Source organism: Mandrillus leucophaeus, unplaced genomic scaffold (assembly GCF_000951045.1).
Source record: "Mandrillus leucophaeus isolate KB7577 unplaced genomic scaffold, Mleu.le_1.0 Scaffold1231, whole genome shotgun sequence".
Lineage (NCBI taxonomy): Eukaryota > Metazoa > Chordata > Mammalia > Primates > Cercopithecidae > Mandrillus > Mandrillus leucophaeus.
Genome location: NW_012100666.1, coordinates 122050 through 147321, shown reverse-complemented (window position 1 = coordinate 147321; position 25272 = coordinate 122050). Strand labels below are relative to the sequence as shown.

The following is a 25272-nucleotide window of genomic DNA, read 5'->3' as shown; positions in this document are numbered from 1 at the left end:
GCATCCTTGATTTCTTTATTCTCATTACTCTTCACATCTAATACCACAACAAATCCTGAAAACTCTATGTCTAAATCACATCTGCAGTCAGTCCACATCTCTTCCTCTCCTATGACAATCCTGCCCCAAGCCACCATCATATTATACCCGAATGCAGCAACCTAATTGGCCTCTTCATTTCCACCCTTGTCCCTCACCTTCCATTGTCCATGCCACAGCCAGAATATTTAAGAGATGACCAGATTGCATTGTTCTCTTGCTTAAAACCCTTAAAAAGCTTCCTGTCGTACTTAAAACCAAGTTTCTAATCCTAGCTTACAAAGTCCTCTGCAGCCTGATCTTTGCTCACCGCTTCAGCTTCCGATTGCACCACTCTCCGCGTGCCTGCTACTTTCCAGCCTCACTGGGTTTTTGTGCTGCTCCTCTCAAACTCAGCATCATCTCCTCCTGAGGCCCTGCAGCAAACATCCTTTCTGCCTGGACTGCTCTACCGTCATCTTCGTATGGCTATTGCTCCGTGGTCACTTGGGCCCTGCTTAGATGTCTCTTTCTCAAAGTGGTCACTCATTACAAAGGAGCCATTCAAAGATTCTCTATTATATCCTTTTTAAATTATGTATGGCATTCATAATTTTTATATATTTAATTACTCGTTTTCTTCCCTCCACAGGGAGCACAAACATTGCTCTTATCCACTGCTATCTCTCCTGTGGCTAGAAGCATGCTGGCATACTGAGGAAACTTAACAAATATTTGCTAAACGAGTAGCCTGAAATCTAGGCCTAACTCTAGCCAACAACCAAGAGAGAAGGTTGTGCAATAAAATACACTAACAAATGGAAACATCTCCCCTTCCTTTTAAAACACAGCTGTATTAAGGTAAGAAACCATATTCTTTGGAAACAATTCTAGGGTAGCAAATAGAAAATATATTTACCTTATTATTACATCATAGGAGTCGATTTTTTCTCCTAATGTCTTATTCTTCAAAACTCCTCCATTACCAACCACCACACACTTTTTACAGGGTATGCTGTTGGACAGATGGACAAGTGAGAGATTGAGCCATCTTTTACAAAACTGGTTCCAAGAATCCACGCGCACTGTCAGAAACCCAGTGCCACATTCCACTTGTTGCGCAAGTAGAAAAAGAACCAACCGCGACTTAGAAGTCTAGAGCTGTATTAAAAAGATACAAGATTCAATGAGTAACATTCTACAGGAAGAGCATATCATTGTACGCAACTAGTATCAGCCCATACACGTTCTCTCATTTGATTCTCATAGCCACCTACTGAGATAAGTCAGCCTGATATTCCCATTATACAAATGAAGAAGGAGGTTCAGAAATCTATTATGTAACATTTTAAAGTCATACTCCAAAGTGGAACTAGCATGTGGATCCAGAACTTGAGACTGAAACACCCCTCCATATAGGACTCTGCATGTGTGTTTTACATTATGTGGGTCTACATTTTTTGCCAGCATCACCCACTCCTCGAATATACTACCTCTGGCTCTCTGCTGCATAAATGTGGATGGACAGTTTGGAATCTGGTGAGAAAAGTGCAGTTTTGTGTACCCTGCCCATGCTCACTTCAATTTCCCCAACATGGACTGGTCCTTGGAGCTTAACTAATACAAACTAAAAGTTCATGCAGTGTTCCTGGCAAAGAGCTTTAAAGTAGAACACAAAGGGGAACTCCATGTTGCTGGTCCATCTGTCTCCCAGCTCTTACCCCCACCCAGGCAGGCCTGGAGAAATGACAAAATAGACTGTGTCCTTGCCCTCTAGGAACAAAACTACAGAAGGGAAAGTTGTTGAGGCTGTCCTTCCAGGGTCCTCATGGCATGGAGAGTCTAAAGAGAACACAGTTTCCCTAAGACCCATGAAATCGGCAGACCAGATGAACTCAAGACCTTAAGGCTTTTAGGAAATAGTGAGTAGCAAAACTGTACAAACACTGTGGAACACGGAAACATGGAGAATGCAAGAATTCAGAAACTGTTTAAAAGAGCCAAGCATTGGCTTTATCAGGTAAACAGGAAATGGTGTACACACTCCTATATTCATTAAATTTACCTTTTTTTGAGTAGTACAGTTTATCTGATTATAAGGTTGAACACTCTAACATTAAAAAAATACTTTTAGCATATTTTAATTGGAAGCTCTAGGCTCTCAAATATTAAAGAGTCATGCGTAAATCAGTGTCTACCTAATCAGTCAAGAAAAATAAGCACCAGTGGCACAGGTTGGTAAGGACTTGGGGGCGGGGAGGACTATCCAGCAGATGCTCCTTCAGTGTGTGCCTGAAACCTTGCACTGTGGACACATCTCATGTCACAGTGGGTTCCAGAAGGGTCTGTTTGTTCATTTAAATTCTCTTTGTTTTCATTTTTTTATTTCTTTTTTCTGGGAGTCTACAGATTGAGCAAAAATGAAATCAATGTCAGACATATTATATTTGACTTGGTTCAAATGTGGCTGATGTCCATTTGCAGCAAAGAAGAACTGAGGGGAGGAAGGTACATAGTGTTGCCAGCAAGGGGACGCCGAACAAAAACAGTTTGCCATTCATTGTAAAAGTGGGCGAGCACCACATAGTCAGGGTGAGTCAGTTAACCAAGACAGGGGACTCAAGGTTCAATAAGCAGGGATAAAACCAAGGTAAGGGGGAAAAAAAAGGTAAGTACAGAACTTTCAAGAGACAAGGCCAGAACATTTAGAGAACAAGCTGCAGCAGAGGCTGGCTGGAGAACAGTGGTCAGTGCGGGTCTGCTGAATCACTTGGGGAATATGATGACCACATCATACCCTCAGGTGGTGTGACTTGCTCCTGGGCATGCTCTTCCCAGTAGATTCGATGGAGAAAAGAAAAAAAAAAAAAAGCCCTTCTCTTTTGGGTGAATGCCACAATCAGTGCACACGTAACATTCAGGGAGGGGATGATGGTCTCCACAGCTTTACAAACACGCCTACAATGCCAGGACCGCATTTGTCACACACGGGCACATTCTGAGCATTTCCAATTGACGCAGCCACTTCAGGGTCAGGAATCTTAATACTTCTGAATCATGAGGGTTGCTGAGATGCCTTTTTATCTCAGACTTCAGGATTTCCTGCAAAATCAGGAAAGAGGTGGACTGTTTCAGGAGTTCGTTCAACTCCTGTTTCTCCTGAAGCATCTTGTAAATTTCAGATTCTTCGTTGATGATGAGGCCACTTGGAGGCTGAACATGAGCTATGGGCATGCCATTGGCCTCCTCCCTGCTGGCAGCAGTTTTTGAAAAACCAGCAGTATGTTATCTCAAGGTGTTGTTAAAGTTGGAGATGTTTTCAGAAGAAGAGAGGCCAGCCGGGTTGCTGCACTGGTTTGGATGACCCCAGGGAAAGTGCTGGAAGCAAGAGAGGCAGTAAAGAGCATGGTATTTGGATTGCAGGCACTCCCTATGTGCAGGACCTCCTGGGGTTCAGAGTGTAAATTCATCTTGTATGGATGACACTTCCTTTCCTCCGTCACCAGAAGAGACTAGATTTTATATTCAGATCTGGCTAGTGTGACAGTCATGTTGTCTGTGTAGCCTTTGATTTTTTTCTGAGCTTCCAAGTGCATCATATTGCTGATATTTTCCCTATCAATGGCTGCAATTACATCTTTCATACATCAATTAGCTATAGCAGCCTTGCTTCTGAAAGTGACTGGGAAACAGCTGAGAGGCTGCTGGAGGTCCTTGCTGTCCAGCAGGCGGAAGCCTTATGGTCCTGGGCTCTCTGTTTCTAAATAAGAAAGTAACATAACTCTAGATGCTTTTACAAGCAAGTTTGACCTCAATCCCTACTCTAGAAAGCCAACTTTATCAAAGGCTCTCTGCTGTGGGGCCATGTAGTATGGCTGAGATGGGAGCTGCTGAATATTCAAAACCCTTTCCTCTCAGGGTATTATTGCCATTATCCTCCCCAAATCATCCCATGAATGCGCCATAGCAGGGGGCAATTCTCACGCTCTCAGCTTGCTTGCCCTTTCCGTAACCTCAGGGTTAGTTCAATTCAGATCAGAGGCTACACCTCCTAAAGCTGGCTCCATCTCCACTAGGAATGCTAAGCAAGGCTGGGCACTGGGGAAGGCATGGCTAAGAACAGACAGGATCGAAATAACAACTGTTCCCATGAGATAACCTGCGTAGGAGTAGAGGGTGAATATCTATAGATGGTATCTAGTCTAATCCTCTCCCTCTGATGAAGGCTGTAGGCCAATCTTCTGTCAAGACAAGGGGCTGCCTTGCCCTGAGCCCAGGTGCCTCCCTGCATCCATGCTGGCCTGGAGTTCCCAGTCTGACACTAGGCTACCTGACTCCAACTACACAGAACATGCAGGGGCAAAGGTCAACAAGCCACCAGCATACCACCAGGGCTCCTATCCTTACAAAAGACTCCTGATCCACAAGCCAAATCTCTAAAGTTGACCTCGGAAAGGTTACTCAGCTCAGTCTATTTTTTTATATATATATACTTTAAGTTCGGGGATACATGTGCAGAACGTGCAGGTTTGTTACATAAGTATACACATGCCATGGTGGTTTGCTGCACCCATCAACACGTCATCTACATTAGGTATTTCTCCTAATGCTATCCCTCCCCTAGTCCCCAACCCCACGACAGGCCCCACTGTGTGCTATTTCCCTCCCTGTGTACATGTGTTCTCATTGTTCACCTCCCACTTATGAGTGAGAACAGGCAGTGTTTGGTTTTCTGTTCTTGTGTTAGTTGGCTGAGAATGATGGTTTCCAGCTTCATTCATGTCCCTGCAAAGGACATGAACTCATTCTTTTTTATGGCTGCATAACATTCCATGTTGTCTATGTGCCGCATTTTCTTTATTCAGTCTGTCATTGATGGGCATTTGGGTTGGTTCCAAGTCTTTGCTATTGTGAATAGTGCTATAATAAACATATGTGTGCATGTGTCTTTATAGTATAATGATTTATAATCTTTTGGGTACATACCCAGTAATGGGATTGTCACAGCTCAGTCTTAGACGCGGTCAGTTCTATAACATTGCTCAACAATGAACTGATAGCTTAGATCTTAGTGCTCACAGAAGTTCCACTCTATCACACTGAGATACAGATGGTCATCAAGCCCTAGATAATGCATGGCCCAAAGAGCATCACGGTAAGAGTAGCCACCATCTGTCATATACATGTGCCATGTCACTGGTCATCACTCAGACTCAAGGTCCTGGACCGCCTCCCACATACCCTACAAGCCAAGAAAAAAGAGGGGTCTAGGGGTTTCGGGCAGATCTCTTCTGCAGGGCAATTCCTCACACTCAGCCTCTCCTACTTATGGTCCCAGCAGTTCAAGGACTTTTAAAAAACAGGAAGAAATAACATAGACATTGCCTCATTCAGAACGCCCATTCCAAAGATTCTTTACAGCTCTACTTCACCATATTTTTAGGAGTTTCACTTTCTATTTTTTTTTTTCCTCTCAGCTTACAGGGGACAAGCAGAAAGAGAGAAGGGCCTTTACTACAGGAAATCATACCAATGCTTTGGAAAGGAAACCTTATCAATGAAAGTCCACCTTTCCTCCTGGTCAAGGATACTGCAAAGATTTACGCATTTTTCTGAGAATCATGTAGAAACTCTTTTGAGGGCATCTCTAGGACTAGTCTTTGGCAATAACACCTTATCTACAGCTAGTATTCATAGCACCACCACGGCTCTGGGAAGTAAGGAATGGTACAGATCAGCTGTCTGAATCACACTCCTCATTACTCACTGCTTCCCTCGCTCCCTAGCAAGTACCCCACACTCTGAAAGGACTGATTCATTCTCTCCTTGACTTCATCCATTTGGCTTGTGATTCTGGCTTCCTCTGCCTTTTTATATGTGGAACAATGACTTTCAGTGTCCTTTGGGTGACTGTAAAACTTCACATATTTAATTAACATAACTTTCATGTAGAAATAGCTGCAGTAAATTATGAGTCCCTAGAGGAAAGAATAGTATCATTTATATCTCTGTATGGTCCCATCTAAAACACTTCCTGATCCACAGGCTGTGCATGTTACAATTCAGTTTGGTTGTTACATTAAGTATACGGAGGTTATTTCCCTACTTTGTGTCTGGAGAAGCAATTACCTTTAACTCCTCCAACCACCCTGGAAACAAGTAGGGAAATGCATGTGCTCTAAACTGCTTACCCAGAAAACAAAATAATTCCAGGGTTCCTGAACCTGTTAATGGAAAATCTGGAAAGCTGCTAAAGCAGTGGTAGTAAGAGATTACACTTCCCCCAGGTGAAAGGCGTGTTTCTCATAAAGTCAGGCAAAAGCCGGAAGAGTCATTACCTTATGCAGAGGGGAACATCAAACACAATCAATATAGAGCAAGCAAAGGTGAGTTGCCCATTTCAAATGATCTATGATGTGTTTTCTTTTACAAATGCTTTTTGACATGCATTTTTCATTCAATACCATCATGTACATTAAAACACATGACTCTACCTTCAGTGTAACAGTCTATGGCAAATCATGCTGGTCACATTCCCAACACCCATTACCCCATGTGCCTTGCTAGCAGATCCCTGCTTTCCTAAGCCTACAATAGTGAGCTCATTGCCTCTGCCAATGTTTCGTCTAGACATAGCCATGTGACCCATCCCTGGGCAATAAGATATTAGGGAAGTCTATTAGGTGCTTTTGGAAGAGATTCTGCTGCTGCCAAAAGAATCATGTGAACAGGATACTGTGTTACTCACTTCTTCCTTTCTGCTTAGACATTGACATGTGATAACAAAAAGAGCAGCTACACATCAGAGAAAAAGACAGCCACAGAAAAACTACCCTGGAGCCTTGACATTACTGAGCTACTAATTCAATCCCCCAACCAGGGCCGCTCCAAACATATGTGCAAGTTGTACACAGTCCAATGTCAGCACCATTCAGATAACTATATGAATGAATCGGTCCTCCCTGGAGTTGTGCAATCCACAGTCTGTACAGCCATAAGCAGCCCCACACTGCAAGCTGGAACCACAAATATGCAGACCTGAAACCACATGTCTATGCAATACAGGAGATAATAAATGTCCACTTAGTTTAAATCACTCCTAGTGAAGACTATTACTTGCAGCCAGAAGATCCTCAAACTACACAAGGAACTGTAGTTGGAGACCTGGTTGCTAGCTCTGGCTCCTCTGCTTAGCACCTCTTAGGACCTTGGTCTAGTCACCTGACCTCTCTGATCTCAGTCTGCTGTTTTGTGAAGTCAGGAAATCACTTAGGTCTTGTATGTTACTCTCCGATGGAAGTGACCACTTTCTTCGACAAAAGTACTGAGACTTCTGTATCTTTACCCAACATCTGACCACAGCAGATGCTAGAAAGCAGGCAGGGGCTGCTTCTGCATATTCACCACATATGATTCACTCTGTTGATGTAGAATCACAACTTCCCCTCATCCTCAAGCTCTCCCGGCTAAAACTCCTGCAATGTAAAGAAACTCTGCAAAACAGCAGAATGTCTAAAGCAGGGATGCAGATATTGATATTCCTTATAGAGTGAGGACTCTCTTTAATAAATACACCACTCACGTCTAATTGTTTTTTCAGTTTTCTAAGGGCATGCTCCCGGCCTGGCTGGTGGCCAGTCTACCCCCGCTTTGCTGATGCTGACAGAATGGCTGCTGCTTGAGAGAGCAACCAGGCAGCTTTTACAAGTCCTTGTCCATGTAGCAGGCAACTGACTTGACACAGGTGCTGTTGTTAGGTAAGATATTTATGTGTAGTTACTATATAACCACCTGTGCTGCAGGACTAAAGCATTCTTCACACAACTTGGCATGCTTTCAGAAGGCAATGGTGGTGGTTGGGGACGGGGAGCTTGTCTGTGCATTTTAAGTGGGAGCTGAGATGTGATAATTTAGGGTTGCTGCTGCTTCTAGCTGTGTGAGGATGCACTTCCCCTGGGGAGAAAGCAATAATCCTTAGGGCTAGGGGGCAGACTGGTGCTAAGGAGCTACATGGACAGCCAGGAAGGATTAGGGTCTTGGAATATGGGCACATTTTTAGTATTCCTTTTCTGTGTTGCAATTCTCTTTAAAAATCCTCAGTCTTCAGTGAAGTCTGTTAAACTTAGTCGCCTTATGTTGGCTGTGCTTTGGAGAATAAAGAGAAGAGCCTGTGTCCATGAGAAATCAGTAGCAGCAGCAGATAAAAAAGATGCACTGAGATTGGTTGTTAGACAGCAGGGTCATATATTTGACTTCAGAATCCTGAAAGTGACCAGGCACGAAAACAGATGGGGACCAGGGAAATGATGCAGAATATTGGTAAAGACAGCTATTTGTTCCCCAATAATCTTGTTTCCTTCATCTGTTAAAATCACGTTTGTTTTTAAAGGTGAGCACACACTCACCTGGAATACAAACTACATTTTCCGGTCCACATCCCAGCTAGGGGTGGCCTTGTGATGGAGTCCTATCCAATGGGATGCAAACGGTGGTTGCTAGTCAATGTGTAACAATCAGTTCTGGGGGAGGGGGAGGAGTATGAATGGGTAAAGCCCTGATTTGTAATGTTTGCCAATTCCCATGGTACGAATACTCTCACCTTGGGTATTTCAAGCTTTCACCCTGATGGCACTAAACATGGAGCTGAATAGGAAGAGATACAGCTCTCACAAGTTGGCACCAACTGGTTCCAGCACATCGTTGGACGTAAGGAAGTGTTATATATGATTTCTGGGAGATGTCCTTAAAGAAGAAGGCATGTCTCAAAGGGTTGGGGTATGCCCTTCGCCCTTTCCTCCTGCTGGCTGGCAGGGAGGTCGGCGTGATTGGTGGAACTCCAGCCATCATACCGGACCAGAAGGAACAAGTCACATATTTAGGAATGGTGGCTTCAAGACAGAGAAGCAGCCTTGGTCCCTGATGCTCACCGAACCAGCCCCGGAAAGTTCACCTGCAGAGTTCATTTACACGAAAACTGAACAAAAGGAACACTTCCTTCTTACAATCACAACTGATATTTTGAGTTTTCCCTTTCACAGTGGAATCTATCCCAACTGAGGGCATCATACATGCTGGACAAGATATCTGACAAAACTACAACTTATATCTGGTAGAATCTTAAAGGATTCAGATTTGAAACAACAACAACAAAAACAACATCTGAGCCTTTCTAGAAGGGACAGAGAGGATGGAAGGAGAATAAAAAGTAAGAAAAAAAAAAAAGTGCTTATTAGCTGTTACAACTCAAAATATATCAAGCACCTCCCAGAGCACAGGTAGGAAAAAAATAAGCACAGAGCAAGGTCAGCAATTATATAAATATCAGCAAAGAAAGCAGAAAAAGGAGGAAAGTAACTTGAAAGTAATCCGTCTCTACCTCAGCTCCTCCTCTCTGACCTACAGACCCATGATGAAGGACAAGTCAGCCTAAATATCAATACCTTCCTCCTTGGACGTGTGGACCCAGCTCACAAATCCACAAGCCAGGGGCTCAGGGAGGACTCTCCTGCCAAGGGCAGTCTAAATTCTCTGCCTGAGAAAGAAAGACTGTTCTCAGACATCTTTCTTCTAGAGCGTTATTCCCAGGCTGAGAAGACAAATGAGGAACTTAAGGTCACTTGGGAACGAAGTTGACTCAGAGGCAGCATTCAGGCAATTCAGTCCATTCTGCCTTTCTGGAGTTTAAATGTATGGCTCAGGCATAGCCTGGCTTGTTTTCTTCTATGTGTTGTACACTGGGCACATGATAAAGGCAGAATGACTCACTTAAAATATAGGCAAAATGTAACAGGTGAACCCCTCTGAAAAGCGCTATGCAGATAGAAGATAATAGTGTCATAATTATATTCCTATCTATTTTCGAAATACTCTAAGGTTTGCCCAGGTCAAACACGCAACTCAGCAATGCTAACTGAACATCTGTGATGTTACAAAACATGTGTCACTGTGCTCCCTCTGTGGGGATCCTACGGGGATATTTGTCATTCACTCTTTATCTAGAGTCTTTGACTATACATTTACTTCCCTTCAGACGACTATTAGGACTTCTGCAGTCAGCATGATTTTCAATCCCTCCTCACCAACTACACCCTACTTCTCTCCCAACAAAGGTAATGCTAAGAAATGAACTTAGCATGATGGTGGGGAGTGGGGAGATTCTGGTTACAGGAGACAAGCGGCAGGAAACAGCAAGACCAAGTCAGCAAGAAGAGAAAAATTAGCCTGATGGGGGCATACACAAACAGATGAACACCTGTGGGACAAGGGGCTGTGAAAGCAGCTAAACAAAGCACAGTCCAGTTCTTAGATAAAAACTAGGCAAGAACAAAACCTCTAGTCATATATCCTCCAGAATCCTGACAGTAGCTTGCATTTAGAGTCAAGCATCTTTACAAATATTTGCAGATAATTGCTGCAAACATTTAAGGACTCACAATTATCGCTCTGGTTTTTTTTTTGGTTTTTTTTGTTTTTTTTTTTGTTTTGAGACAAAGTCTCACTCTGCCACCCAAGCTGGAGTACAGTGGTGGATCTCAGCTCACTGCAACCTCCACCTCCCCGGTTCAAGCGATTCTCCTGCCTCAGCCTCCCAGGTGGCTGAGACTACAGGCATGCGCCACCATGCCCAGCTAATTTTTGTATTTTTAGTTGAGACTGGGTTTCACTGTGTTGGCTAGGCTGGTCTTGACCTCCTGACCTCATGATCTGCCCGCCTCAGCCTCCCAAAGTGCTGGGGAATTTCAGGCATCAGCCACAACATCGAGCCACCTTTATTACTCTTAACTCAGACATCCAGGCACTGGAGTTAGAACTATCTAGGTTTACATCCTGGGCCTGGCATTTACCAAGTGTAACAAACTGTGTGCCTAGCCTCAGTTTCTCCAGAAACTTACAGAATTAGAGAGAATCAACATAAAGCACATATATGAAAGGTCTGCAAAAAACAATATTCTACAAATCAGAGCTATACAAATTTGGGGGTTGAAAAAATTTATGGTTGCTGTTGATATGCAATCAAAATTAAAATTGATTAGGTTGATGGCATAGTTTGAAATTATAAAAAACTGAAATGAACCAAAACATATTACACAAATACACACTTCAAGCATCTTGGTCTCCAAACGAGATAATAAGATAAACCTGGACAAAATCTAATGCTGCTCTTACAGTAAACTCTATCTCCACTTTCAGACCTCCATCCACTACCCCCACTCTCTGCACCCCACTCTCTGCCTATTCTCTTGGGCAAGAGGGTAATTTCTGTCATTTTCCTTTTTAATGGAGGCCTGACATCTGTAGATTACCCATATTATCACACTGGCACCCTGGCCAAATTCTAAAGTGTGGCTTGAAACTTTGTGAAATAAACCTACCTCTGTGAAATAAGCCCAACAGTGAAGAAGCCTATTTTTGGCAATTCAATTTATATGGGGTTAATTTAATGACAAAATTGTCTAAAAGCTAAATTACTTTTGTAGTCAGAAAACATCAAAGCAAGTATATTTGTCCTTCAAATATAATTCTGATTAAAAAAGCAGAGAGCTGCTTCCAAAATCTAATAATCTCCTTAACAAGTGAAACAGAAAGAATCTCATCAGTAGTTTGGAGGATACATGGCAAAGTATGGGAAACAGCCTGTAAAGGGAGGCCATGAGCTGATTAGCAGGGGGTGAACTAATCCTTAAGTAGGAACAACTTAGAAAAAAATGAATGTAGGTTGAAAATGTCCTGATTTAGGACCAGTGTTGATCATCATCAAGACTCTGCAAACTTTTGAGCCAACCAGTTACGCAGCATCTAAATTAATTTTGTAGTTTTTAAAGTGTCAAGTTACTACTAGAAATTTTGGTTATACACAAAAGCTATGAAATTTTCCTGAGTAAATACACCTTACATTTCTGGGGTATATATTTTGAACCAGTTTAGCTGAAGCTAAAAGCCAGACTAGAAGCAAGGAAATAAACTCACTTGTCAAACTCATCAAAGAGATCACAACTCTGCAGTTTTGAAAGAGCAAGTCGAAAATATTCCGCTAGAAAACAAATGGAGTGTTATGAATAAAAGGATAATTGTGTCTTTTTAGTACTTAGTAAATCACCTTACTCCCTCCCCCACAAACCCATTTCCAACCAGCATAGCCTCATTGATTTATTCTGTGAAAAATTAATGATACAACTGCAATTAGCCAGCACTACTCCCATTCAAAATGGTAAATGTTCTAAAGACACTTTCCAAAACCTCCCTAAAACACAACACATTTAATCTGAAAAAAATCATGTAATTTTAAAATAGCACATGATTCTGAAATTGAGGTTAGAATAGAAATAGTAAGTTTAACCCAATTAAATTCTCAAATTCTCTGCAAAATAGTTTTAAAATACAAAATAAAACAAAAAATACAACCCCCACCTTCACAGGATCAGCTGAATAAGCAAAATCTGACTCACAATGTTGTAGGCTTGTCACCTTGGGCTTTTATGATGCCTCAAAAATCTAGAACTTAATGCTATATAGGGCCAATCACTTATCAACAAGCAGAAGGGGAAGTGTTTTATCATTAGAAGATGGAATCATTCTCTCTTAACTTAACAAAAATAAAATATCCACTGGTTAAATTAAAAGACTGCTTAAGGAGATAAGAAATGCCAATGAAATAAAACTCACAGGTAAAAAGAAGCCATGGGAAGCTAGGAAGGAAGCTAACCCTCAGGTTTTCCTGCTAATTCTAAATCAGAATAAAGTTAAGGCACCAGAACTCACATGGATACATGCTGGCAGAGCAAATGTAAAAAGTAGTTTCTCAACAACAACAACAACAAATCCACCCCTGTTATCCTTTGGTTCTCTACTGCCTCAAAAGGAGTGGAAATTTATGTTTTAAAATATAATTCATTTCATTTCATCCCAAAATCATATCCGTTGGAAATCATTAGGAAGCAGAAAGAATAAAATTATATTAACATGCCATTCTCATCAAACACCAGTCAAACTTAACAGAACCAGGTAAGAATAATACTACTGACCTGATGTTCTCATCCCATAGGGCAAATCAAACTTATCGCTACCATACAAGGAAGCAATCTTTCTAAAATCAGCTGCACACAGAAAAGGGTGAAACTGATGAAACCTGGAAGGAAAAGATAAAGAATGATTTTGCCAAATACCTACTATATTTGCAAGCTTTTAAAATCAAAACTAAAAATAACTATAGCATATAATTCATATCGTTATACTGGCTATATGAAAAATGTATAATTTTAATTTTTAAAAATAACGTTAAACTGTGCTGAAATATTGCATAGAATGGGGTATTCAATGGAACTACACAACTGAAATGAAAACACTTTGCAGCTACTAAGATGAAAATTATGTTACAACTCAGGAAGTAAAAATAAAACTTAAAAACAAACCAACAGCAAGTGATAAAATAATAGCCACACACAGGAAAAAACAAAGTAATATTACAAAAGTACTGATGCTAAGCTATTTCTAAATTTAAAAGTACCGTATATGTGAAGTTGTGTCAGCTGTGACAAGTCTGGGGTCACTAACCCATAAATAACAAAACTGAAATCCACACCCAAGCCTAATTATAAGGAAAGATGTTCTCTTTATAACACTGAAGATAAAAGCTCCAGGTTTCCCAGAAGAGCTTCTCCAAATTGCTGCTGGCCTTTCTGTTTCTGAGAAAGTGGCCTCAAGTACGCTCTAGGGGACTGCCCTCAAAGAATACTGTCCACATGACAAACACAAATCTACTTGTCACTTACACTGTAGGCTTATATACCTGCTGGATAATCTTGCATAAATACCTTAAACTTTTTGGGTTTTCTCAGAAAGGAAAAGATTATCTTTTTTGACTAAAGTTAGGGAGTGCCTTAATTCTAGAGTAGCATTTTAACCTGTGGTCTGCAACCCATATGTGGCTCATCAAATCAATTTTGTGAGTCATGATCAGCATCTTTTTAAAAAGTGAATGGGACAGAACACAGTATATCTGGAGTAGTAAAGGTAAAAATTCTTTTTTTTCTTATTATAAATATATGTTTGCACTATGTCCCAAGTAAAATGTATTTCTTCCTGTGAGTCATGTTCAAAAAAGTTTTAAAACACTATTCCAGTTTTGTAGTGGTCCTCACTGGACGCACACCCCTAGAAAGACTACAAGCAGCCACAGCACACTTGGAATCATATACAAAAGTCTTATGTATTTGCAGTTTCCCGGAGAGTTGATTGATTGTAAAGGGATCTGTAGCCCCAAAGAGTTAAAAATCAGTAATAAAAGACAATAGGGAAAAAATGAATTCTTAATGCTTCATAGAAAAAATGCTGAACAGATTGTGCCTGTTTTACCCAATTAAACATGCCTAGAACAGACTTTTATTTCTTGTTATCTAGAGCATTTTGACCAGCAATCTGTCAAAGTCAAGGTGACAGAGGAAAAAAACATTTGTGAATAGAAAAGTAAATTCTTTACAAAGCCCAAGAGCCACAATCAACAATCATTATTTGCACTCTATGTAGTTCATTAAAAGTTAATAAAAGGGAAAATTTCTACTCAAAAAGCTTAACCTAGAGGCAAGGAAGGTGAAGCCACAAAATAATAAGGGTGGAAAATAACATGGGAGCAACCGGGGGAAAAATGAAACCCTAAAGAACAATTCGCTTTTTTATAGTCAAACACAAACAGACCTCTCTAGCCTCACCTGTGTGAAAAGAATACTGGTTTGATTGAGTTCCTCAATGCCTTTTCTTAAAATATATGCAGAGTTCTGACTAAAAGCACAAAAAGAGACAGGATATTCAAGCTCTTCCTTAAATATGGGCTGTCCACTTTATACTGCTAAGATTTGCATTAAAAAAAATAAACAAGTGTGGAAAATGATTACAAGCACATTTGGAATACTTTGTATGCCACAGGTTTTTTTGGTATATTTTTACCTCAGCAGAGAGGCAAAAGCTGGCTTTGATAAACAAGGCTGGATCTTATTTCTCCGTTTCATTTCCACAGGTGCCACCCTATGAGACAAAAATAACATCAGTCAGAAACCAGAACCGGGCACCCTGCCCAAAGGGAAGCAAATAACCTGGGAACTCATTCATGCCACCACTGAGAGGTTCTCTGGCAGCAAACAAAAATACTCCCTGCACCCCTTGAGGTGTGCCAGTACCTTCGCCAAGCCCTATGAACACCTGAGATTCATGGAGGCAAGGCAAGGGAGGGTGGAAAGGCTGAGGTGATTAGCAACCCATAAGTGATTCCAAGAGCAATGATTCAAAGGACCTTCAGAGAAGGGCCAGGATTACTGCATTGTAGAAGCCGCAACCAGGCTCACTTTTTAGAAGTCCCTGAAAGCTGGAGAAACCCAAACTCACCCCAACGGCACGTGGCTATTTACTCCTCCTGCCACATCTGCTGGCGCACACCAGCAGCAAACACCACAGGAACACCTGACCTGAGCAGGTTCCACAGACCCTTCCCTTGGGATCCGGGGGACTCTACAAATCACACTATCGAGAGTCATTTCTAACTGTCCTCTATTCTTGGCATAGGTTAGCCCTTGTGTGCTCCTGAATGGAGTACTTGTCTCCACCGTTTAAAAGGGTATGTGAAACATGACAGAGCACAACCAGGAAAACAAATGAAAGGGGTGGTGGATGGCAGGATCCAGACTTAGCCGGGAAACAGGAAAACAGCTTAACACAAAAACTTATTAATGATCATCAATTATGTGAAGAATTAGTATTTAAAATCTAATCAATTTTCTTCTATAATCAGCAGAATTCAAAATGAGGGCAATACCCTAAACCCTTCATGGACAGACACAATTTTCCATTTTTGTGGGTACCAAAATCCCCATAGTTAGAACTGCTCGGTTTCTGAACTAGGAGGCTAGTAAACTCCTTACGCGGGAAAACATCTTTTGTGAATACCACAATGGCAAGGGCTCCTTGATTTAAACATAAGGAAGATACATAAATATGGTAGACCAGCATACTAGACCAAGAAATCTCAATTATATTTGGAGGATAACATGAAGATATTGATTTCTAAAGTCATTAAAACATAGAAAACAATTTTAGGATATCGTGAAGACAACCTTTGGGTGACTTTTTTTTTTTTTTTTTGAGAAAGAATCTCACTCTGTCGCCCAGGCTGGAGTGCAGTGGCACGGTCTTGGCTCACTGCAACCTCCGCCTCCTGGGTTCAAGCAATTCTCTGCCTCAGCCTTCCAAGTAGCTTGAGATTACAGGCATCCGCCACCACGCCCAGCTAATTTTTTGTATTTTTAGTAGAGACGGGGTTTCACCATCTTGGCCAGGCTGGTCTTGAACTCCTGACCCATCTCGGCCTCCCAAAGTGCTGGGATTACAGGTGTGAGCCACCGCGCCCGGCCTTGGGTGACTTTTTAAAAGAAAAACACAATTGTCTGTCTTAAATCATTTTTAAGGAAGCAAGTTCATTGACAAACAACTGAGCTAATATCCCAAGGTACTTCCTGTGACTATAGTAATGTGTTAGCTGAGGAGTGACATGGTCACTTCAACCCTGATGACAAAAGACTGCTGATTGAGATCCTTTTCATCACCTTCTTTATCATTTTCCCCGTGACCAACAATAGGATTTGTAGGAAAGTAGCAATCTAGTAAGCTTTTTGCTTTCTCTTCCATTTTTGTCTTCCACTACTAAGGGTAGGACAGAGAATGTGGCAAAGATGTAGGGATAGATCCCCTTGATGTAGTTCTCATTTAGTACATAATCAGACTTCACAATTCTCTAGCCTGATATTTGGGTCCAAAGCCTAAAACTTTAGGGCCAAAACTACCCACCTGGCATTGGGATTTTTCCAGTGGCCATTTGCCTAACATCCTTCTGTGAAAAGCATTACAATTATTTTTCAATCAACCAGTAATGAAATCAAATGCAGAAGTATCAGCTTTTTTTCATCAAGTAAGCACAAGTTAGAAACATGCTGTAAGATCTACTATGACACACTGGCAAAAAGTACTGATTCTTTGTCTAAGACAGGAAGTTATGTGATTTATTTTAGCATAATTATATGCTGCCACCCATTTGGGATTTAAAGGTCATCAAAACATTTTTCCTAGCCAAAGGACTGACAATGAGAAGGTTAAAATCCCTATTACAGAGGCTTTCTCTTCAGTAGAACTATCTGTGCCTCTTCAAAATTTTATATGTGGTATTTCAAGTCAAAGCTATTTCAAAAGATACATATATCATCATTCACCAAATATTTTTAAACAAAGGAAACCATATGTAATATCTGTAGTTTATCAATAATCTATTATGCAAGCATTTTAGGTTCTAAAAGTTAAGTACTACTGAGCCCAGTGATTACTCCATTAACTCAAGGAGATGATGTATGGCATAAATAAAGAATGTTATAACCCAAAGATGGTTAACACCATGCCTTCAGTGAGAAGTCACTAGAAAGTAGGTGTTGCTTGTCAACTTTTTTTTTCTTTTTTTTTTTTTTTTATTATTATTATACTTTAAGTTCTAGGGTACATGTGCATAACGTGCAGGTTTGTTACATATGTATACTTGTGCCATGTTGGTGTGCTGCACCCATCAACTCGTCAGCACCCACCAACTCGTCATTTACATCAGGTATAACTCCCAATGCAATCCCTCCCCCCTCCCCCCTCCCCATGATAGGCCCCAGTGTATGATGTTCCCCTTCCCGAGTCCAAGTGATCTCATTGTTCAGTTCCCACCTATGAGTGAGAACATGCGGTGTTTGGTTTTCTGCTCTTGCGATAGTTTGCTGAGAATGATGGTTTCTAGCTGCATCCATGTCCCTGCTTGTCAACTTTTAAATTGTTCTAGATACAATCTATAGGACACTGGAATGGTAAAACCCCAATTTACAATGAAAAGCAAGAAAATATTCAAAATGTTACAATAGTACAAGTTTTTTTTTAATAGGACCCTCTACTATAATTTGTGGATTTGTGTGAAAGACTAGGTTGAGAGTTACTTTTAAATAACAAAATGAAACTTACCAATAGACATTCGTTCCCCATAATATACAATGCAGTACATAATAGAGGAAGACAGCACTCAGGAATATGGCCACGAGATACCCTCTCATGGCTGGCTCACCTGAAACACAAGGAATGAAGTCCAAAGTGAAGGTCAGGTTGTTATACAAATGGATTTTCACAATGGCTCAAATATAAGCATTATTGGAAAAAAAATATAGAAAAGGAACTATAGAAAAATATGATGTGGGCCTGTAATTTTGGAAATACTCAATGTGCAGAAAGATAACGTTTTTTCTGTCTCTCCTCTTATCAATAAGCACAACATAATGTATGTTTAGGCCAATAAACAGTTCCATGGTCTCAAAGCTAGGGGCCTCCCTACTACTTTCTCATGTTAGGTAAGAAAGAATTCTTCCAGAATAAAATTTTACACATCTGTTCCATTTCCAAAACTTTTTTCAGAAACATTAAAACCTATCTCTGAGTAGAAAGTGAATAGATGCCTTAAGCTGTGAATAAACATTTCATTTCTTTAGTGCTTGAAATGATGTTAAAATGTTATACATTATAATTTTTACAAGTCATTTTTCTAATTTTTAAAAACTGAGGAAAAAAGCTACTGAAAAAACATTTCCCTCATCCTCAATTTGTATATACTTTTAGATCCACCTATTTGATTTTTTCAACATCATAGTTCAGGTATATTCAGCTACTTGCTTGTTTTGTATTAAATTGACAATATTGTTCATTACACATTTCCAGACAGACAAAAACCTTGACACAATCCTCTCTAAAATGTAAATGCAAAAAAAAGCCTTTATAGAATATATTTTAAAAACCTGTAAAACATGTTTGTTTAGTTTTCTCTTTTGCTTCAAAGGAAAAAAGGAGAAGTTTCCACTATCTTATGTAATTAAATGTAAAAGACAAATTTAATACATGGTTCCATAACAGACCTATTTCAATGCATGTGACTTTAAACAGGTATACTGCTTCTCTGTCTCCCTATCAAGTTTCCAGTTCATCTGAACAATTGCATGTGCCACTCCTTTCACTCCTATCCACGCCTATTAACCTTAATCATGGCAATGCAGTATAGAACCTGGGAGTCTGGTTGAATAAATTTCCAAATAATGTGGCATTGCCTTCTTTTCAGTGGTAAATATGCTCAAATGGAAATCTTAAACCACTCCCTTGCCTTCATAAGTAGAATATAATACTAAACATAATTTAAACTTTCCTTGATAATATGGGGTCAGCTCAACAAGTATAATTGTTCTGGGCTTTCTTACAGTAGAAACCCTCTGCAGCTAATGGGTGTGTGGGGCTATTTGCTAAGCAGTCCTAAACTGGCATGATTATCTGGTTGAGTTGTTTTTCACTCCTCCCTTGCTGTCAGCTGTTGTTTCTGGCTGCTATTAATGCAGTCACCACTCCCACATGCCACTATTCTAAATTAGTTAGAAATGAAAACTATGTCAGGAGAAAGCAAATAAATAAGCAAGTTAATGAGCAAACTTTAGTTTACACATACTTCTAATTAGGTATACATAATCCCTGTGAAGAGTCAACACTGGTTGGAAACCAGAAGACAAGATTCACAGCTAACTCTACATATGGTGTGGGGAGCCTAAGGTCAATCAGTCTACCTCTTCTCAGCTGAGGGTCCTCACATGTTTACAAGTGAGAACACACCATCTACCTCTTTGGGTTATTAGACTGTCCTGGAAGGCAGTTTACCATGGGCCAAAATAGTGATGAACATCTTCTTAAATGCTCAAATTAAACATTTAAGGCTCCACTAAGAATAACATCATTTGGCCAGGCGCGGTGGCTCATGCCTGTAATCCCAGCACTTCAGGAGGCCGAGGTGGGTGGATCACGAGGTCAGGAGCTCAGTACCAACCTGGCCAAGACAGTGAAACCCTATCTCTACTAAAAATACAAAAAAAAATTAGCCGGGCGTGGTGGTGGGTGCCTGCAATCCCAGCTATTCAGGAGACTGAGGCTGAGAATTGCTTGAACCCAAGAGGCGGAGGTTGCAGTGGGCAACTCCAGCCTGGGCGACGGAGTGAGATTCTGTCTCAAAAAAAAAAAAAAGAGTAACATTTATGCAAAGATCCAACGAGGATAAAACTTACCAGTATCAGCAATTTTTTTAAATGTATTTACATCTAAGACAGTATATGAAGGTCTAGGGAAAGAAGTCAGTATTTACGAGTCAAAATTCCTATGTATTCTCCAAAACATACTCTTTGGGCAATTTATGTATTATTCTACAGAACATGGAGGTATGGGTAAGCGAGACTTGTGTTACTGTTTTGTTGTTTTTCATTCACTATTATGTGGTCTAACTAAAAACAAAGAAGTGTGACAGAATGCTCTTCTTTCAAACAATAAAATGAACCCACTCTTGAACAGCTACTGCATACACGACCTGAAAAACATTTAGGAAGTTTAGGCACTCTCATATTTCATGTACAATTCACAGCTTCGGTATTCAAGTTGCAAAGCTTTGAGACGGGCCAGCCAGGATATCCTTGTGATAAACATGGTTCCCCTGCTTGCTCACAGGAAAAAGCTTCCACAAATAAACCAATTCTCTAATTATATTCTATAAATGGAAAGGCCATTTTGCTTTGAGCAAAAGCTTTCAAAGAAAAAACAGAATTTAAGAGATTATCTGCTTTTAAAAAGACATATGCCTTTTAATATAGCTTTGATTACCAAAGCAAACAGTTTTCAAGATCTTGACATTAAACAGGACCAATGCCAGCTATGTGGCTGGCTGCAGATGCTCCTAAAATCAGGGTCCCTAAAACATCCTTTACAAAAATGTGGGTAGAGGATGGTAAGGGAGAGAAGGACTGACCAGTAGAAGACACACGTTCACACATTCTCCAACTCAGATGTGTAACCCAAGGTACAAGTAACCTACATATGCCAAATTAAACTCAATCTTGACAAGTTTCACTTTTCTTTAATAGTAAGAGCATATTTTGTGTGGAGCATTAAAGTTCACAAAAAATCTGTTATATGGCCATCCCTCTATTTAAGGCTCAAAACAAGCTTGTTAGATGGGTGTGCAGGTATTGTCTTCGTGATGAATGAGGAAAACTGAAGGCTTATAAGGTTGAGTTGTCTGAGGTCACACAGTTTAAGGAAGACAGAAATAGATTTATAGTTCAATCATTTCTTTCTCAGAGTTCCATTCCTGGAGTCATCGTGTCTCTCAAGATAAAAAGCACAAGGCAAATCTAAAAGAGATCATTCTAATCTGAAAATTCCTGATGGTGTTCCACTGGTATCTTGAAGTCTGGAAGGGTAAATTCAGATATTGGTGAAAGGAAGTGACTCTAGGGCAGGCTCAAAAGTCTGCTCCAGGAGGGGACTTGTTAACATGCACACTCCTGAGCCTCTACTCAATCTGAATCTCTGGGGCTCAGGAATGTGCATTTAAACAGCATCCACCAATTTGATTCTTATGCACACTAAATTTTGAGAATCACTGCTCTGACACACAATAGAACCATGGAAGAATTTCTGAAATACAGAGACTGTAACAGATACAGATCCCATAACTAGATGCTTTGTATTTTTTTTTTTTTTTTTTTTTACCCTAAATGGTAGATGCTCAATGAATAAGAACTGATTAGAAGCATTAAGATGTGTGAGTGCTAAGCCTGTGCCAAGGCATGTGATAATTGCTTTTGGTATATTGCCTCATGACATCCTGACAACCACTTTGCAAAAGAAGTAGTAAACTTACAATTCTCATTTTATAGAGGAGGAAACTAAAACTCTGAGAGAAGCAATGACTTTGTTCAGCTGACAAGTAGCAGAATGAGGACTCAAATCTGTCTCTATCAGGCCACAGCCCATGCGTTATACTACCTCCCCCTAGATGTCAGCTTTCACAAATGAGCACAGGCCCCTCCTTTCGCTACCAGACTAAACATTACTCAGCATTTCTCCAACTTGTCAATCCTGCAAGCTCCTTAAGCAATATCAATTCTAGTAACTGATGAAATTGAGATAAAGCTTATAGTACTTTTGATTCAAACTCAGCTGAAATAAAAGCCTGTTACTCCCAACCCTGTTCCCAGTTCTGCTCCTCCCAACCATGCTAGCATTGTTTATAAAAACAAAACAAACTCTATGGAGAAACACTTGAAGAAATGTCAGGTTTTTTTCAGACTCTCCTAATGCTTTCTCAAACCAAAGGGAGCTTGCTTTTCCAACCAGCTAAAACAAAGCATGTTCGGCAACAATTCTAGAAACATTGTTCTACTCCATACCTTTACTAGGTGGCCCTGCTGACACCTGAGTCCATTCAGCCCTTGGACAGGCCTTTATCCATCCTGGTCTCTGCTGGTCCTTAGCTCACACTGACATACACTCCAGACCAGACTGTGTGGAACATGGCCAACAGATTTCACATCCTGCCTTCCTTCCTCTTTGCACTTATTACTCAGGGTTGTGATTATAATCTGCAGTCATACGCCCACATGAGCAAACCTACAACAGAACCTCCAGCTCTAGCCCTGATTAATGTCTAGATTTTTTTTGGTCCAGCCTCATAGGTCCCCTAAGCCTAAGCCTCACAGACCCAGCCATCTCCATATAACCTAAGCCTTAATGGAGACACACAGGACTCCACAGTGACAAGTGGAAAGGCCCCAGTCCGCCTCAACTCATTTACTACCTCTCTTTTAGGTTTGGTCCTTATTACTAATTAGATAGTCCAAATGTGTGAGGGCAGCTTCATTCATATCCCAAGGATCTCCAACCTCTGGCAGCAATGATCAGGTAAATGATAGCACAGCTTATTAACCACTTACTAAATGGCCAGCACAGTACTAAGCCCTTTTCCACATAAGGATGAAATCACAGATATTTTCATCCCCATGCTAGATATGTTGAATACCTAGAGCACTGGCCAGAATTCAAACTGAAATCTGATTTCAAAGCCCACATTTTTAAATTGTGGCTTATAGAAAACTATAATAACCATATTTTTAAGAGTATGAACTGTTAAATAATCATTTAATAGTATCTTTTAAAAATAAAACAAGGGGATGATACACATTAAATTATGCATTTATCAAACACACTTCTTTAGAAACATTATAATATGAAAAGCTATTAATCTCATAATTAAAGAGAGAAATCTTAAGGGATCAGTAGTCTGGTTGATGGGATTTTCTGCTGGAAGAATGAAGAAATTCTCAACAGGCCATAATTAAAGAAATAGGCCAGGCACGGTGGCTCACGCCTGTAATCCCAGCACTTTGGGAGGCCGAGGTGGGTGGATCACGAGGTCAGGAATCAAGGCCATCCTGGCTAACACAGTGAAACCCCGTCTCTACGAAAAAATACAAAACAAAATTAGCCGGGCGAGGTGGCGGGCACCTGTAGTCCCAGCTACTCCGGAGGCTGAGGCAGGAGAATGGCGTGAACCCGGGAGGCGGAGCTTGCAGTGAGCCGAGATCGCGCCACTGCACTCCAGCCTGGGCGGCAGAGCAAGACTCCATCTCAAAAAAAAGAAATAACAAACAGCACATACAGATTTTTTAAACATACAATATTACAATGAAAAGGCTAAATTTAATCTGAAGTTATAAACTAATGCTATTTAATACAAATTAAGAAAAGACGCTGACATTGCTGAGGAAATTAATAGAAAATCTGATTTATGCCCCCCTCTAAAAATATTGAGTTGTGTAGTAGCAACAAATTAGATCAACTTGTATACATTCTGACTGATTTCTAAGTACATAACTGTTTCCTTTCTGCACTGCAGAAAGGGAACATGTATAATTAACTTTCTTTCCCTCTCCTCCCCTAGCTCTTCTGCCAATACAATGATACAAAGCTGGTTCCTACACGCATATGCACACACACCCTTCTCTGTGAGCTTTTCAACAAAGCCAGTGCTTTCACCAGATATCACCCTTAGCATATGTAGACAGATCTTTTCACTTAAAGATAAGCCCTTTGCCAAAGCAGATGACCAGATCCTCTCCTGAAAGTAGGGTGTGCTCACTGCAAAGAATATAAAAAGGAGAGAAATGACTTCTCAGCAGAATTTTCTTCTTTAATAGCACAGCAGGACACACTAAAATTATTCGGCTAATAGCAACTATATGGGATGCTAAAAATAAATGAACCGGAGTTCCTGTTTTCAAGATCTCTCTTCAGACTTAGGTTCATTGCAAATACACAAGTAACATTTTAGGGAACTTCTTTTGTTCCTCCTGTTTATTCAAATTTTCTTTCCACGCCCATTTATTCTCTTAAAGTAAAAATTGTCCCTGTATTCTCATATTAACATCCTGCTAATAAGATATCAGCTTCCAAGAAGCATTAGATGTTGTTAACAGGTTGATGACTGTGGCTACTTTTTTTTTTTTTTGAGATGGAATCTTGCTCTGTTGCCCAAGCTGAAGTGCAGTGACGAACTCTTGGCTCACTTCAACCTCTACCACCCGGATTCAAGAAATTCTCCTGCCTCAGTCTCCCAAGTAGCTGGGATTACAGGCATGTGCCACCATGCCCGGCTAATTCTTTGTATTTTTAATAGAGATGGGGTTTTGCCATGTTGGCAAGGCTGGTGTTGAACTCCTAATCTCAAGTGATCCACCCACCTTGGCCTCCCAAAGTGCTAGGATTACAGGCATGAGCCACCATGTCCAATCTGTGTCTAATTTTTAAAATTGGCTTCATTTTTTTTCCTTTTCTTGAGACAGGGTCTCACTCTACTGTCCAGCCTGGTCTCTAACTTCTGGGCTCAAGTAATCCTCCTGCCTCAACCTCCTGAGTAGCTGGGGATAAAATTTTTACACACTACAATTTACCACTTTTAAGTGTATCAGGTAACAACCACTGAAGTCATGATTCTAAACATTGTCATCAACCCCAAAAGTTCCTTTGTTCCTCTTTGTAGTCACTTCCTTCTTCCCACTTCCTGGCCCCTAGCAGCCTGATCTGCTATCACTGTAGTTTTGCTTTTCTAAAATTTCATATAAATTGAATCATATTATATATATCTTATTTCTGACTTCTTTCAATTAACATAATACTTCTTTTTTAAAAATGCTCAAGTTGTTGCTTGTACCAGGAGTTCATTCCTTTTCATTGCTAAATAGCATCCTATTGTATGGTCATACCACAATTTATTTATCAGTTCAACAGGCAAATACACATTTGGTTTCTTTGCAATTTTTGGTTATTGTAAATAAAGCT

At 40.4% G+C, this 25272-nt stretch overlaps 1 protein-coding gene across 7 annotated transcripts in view; it reads right to left on the bottom strand.

Moving 5' to 3' along the window:
* Positions 1–25272, bottom strand: part of ST3GAL6 (ST3 beta-galactoside alpha-2,3-sialyltransferase 6) — a 57525-nt gene that overhangs the window by 9555 nt on the left and 22698 nt on the right. For 3 of the 7 annotated variants that reach the window (XM_011971623.1, XM_011971624.1, XM_011971622.1), the window contains 5 exons: positions 18046–18145; positions 14959–15036; positions 13041–13144; positions 11986–12049; positions 938–1033 (listed from right to left, as the gene is read on the bottom strand). In XM_011971623.1, the coding sequence (XP_011827013.1) occupies positions 938–1033; positions 11986–12049; positions 13041–13144; positions 14959–15036; positions 18046–18134 (431 nt within the window). In that variant the 5' untranslated portion in view covers positions 18135–18145. Of the gene's footprint in view, positions 1–937; positions 1034–2241; positions 3291–11985; positions 12050–13040; positions 13145–14723; positions 14794–14958; positions 15037–18045; positions 18146–25272 lie in introns of those variants that run through there. The other 4 variants (XM_011971625.1, XM_011971626.1, XM_011971627.1 and 1 more) reach the window with 4 other exon arrangements.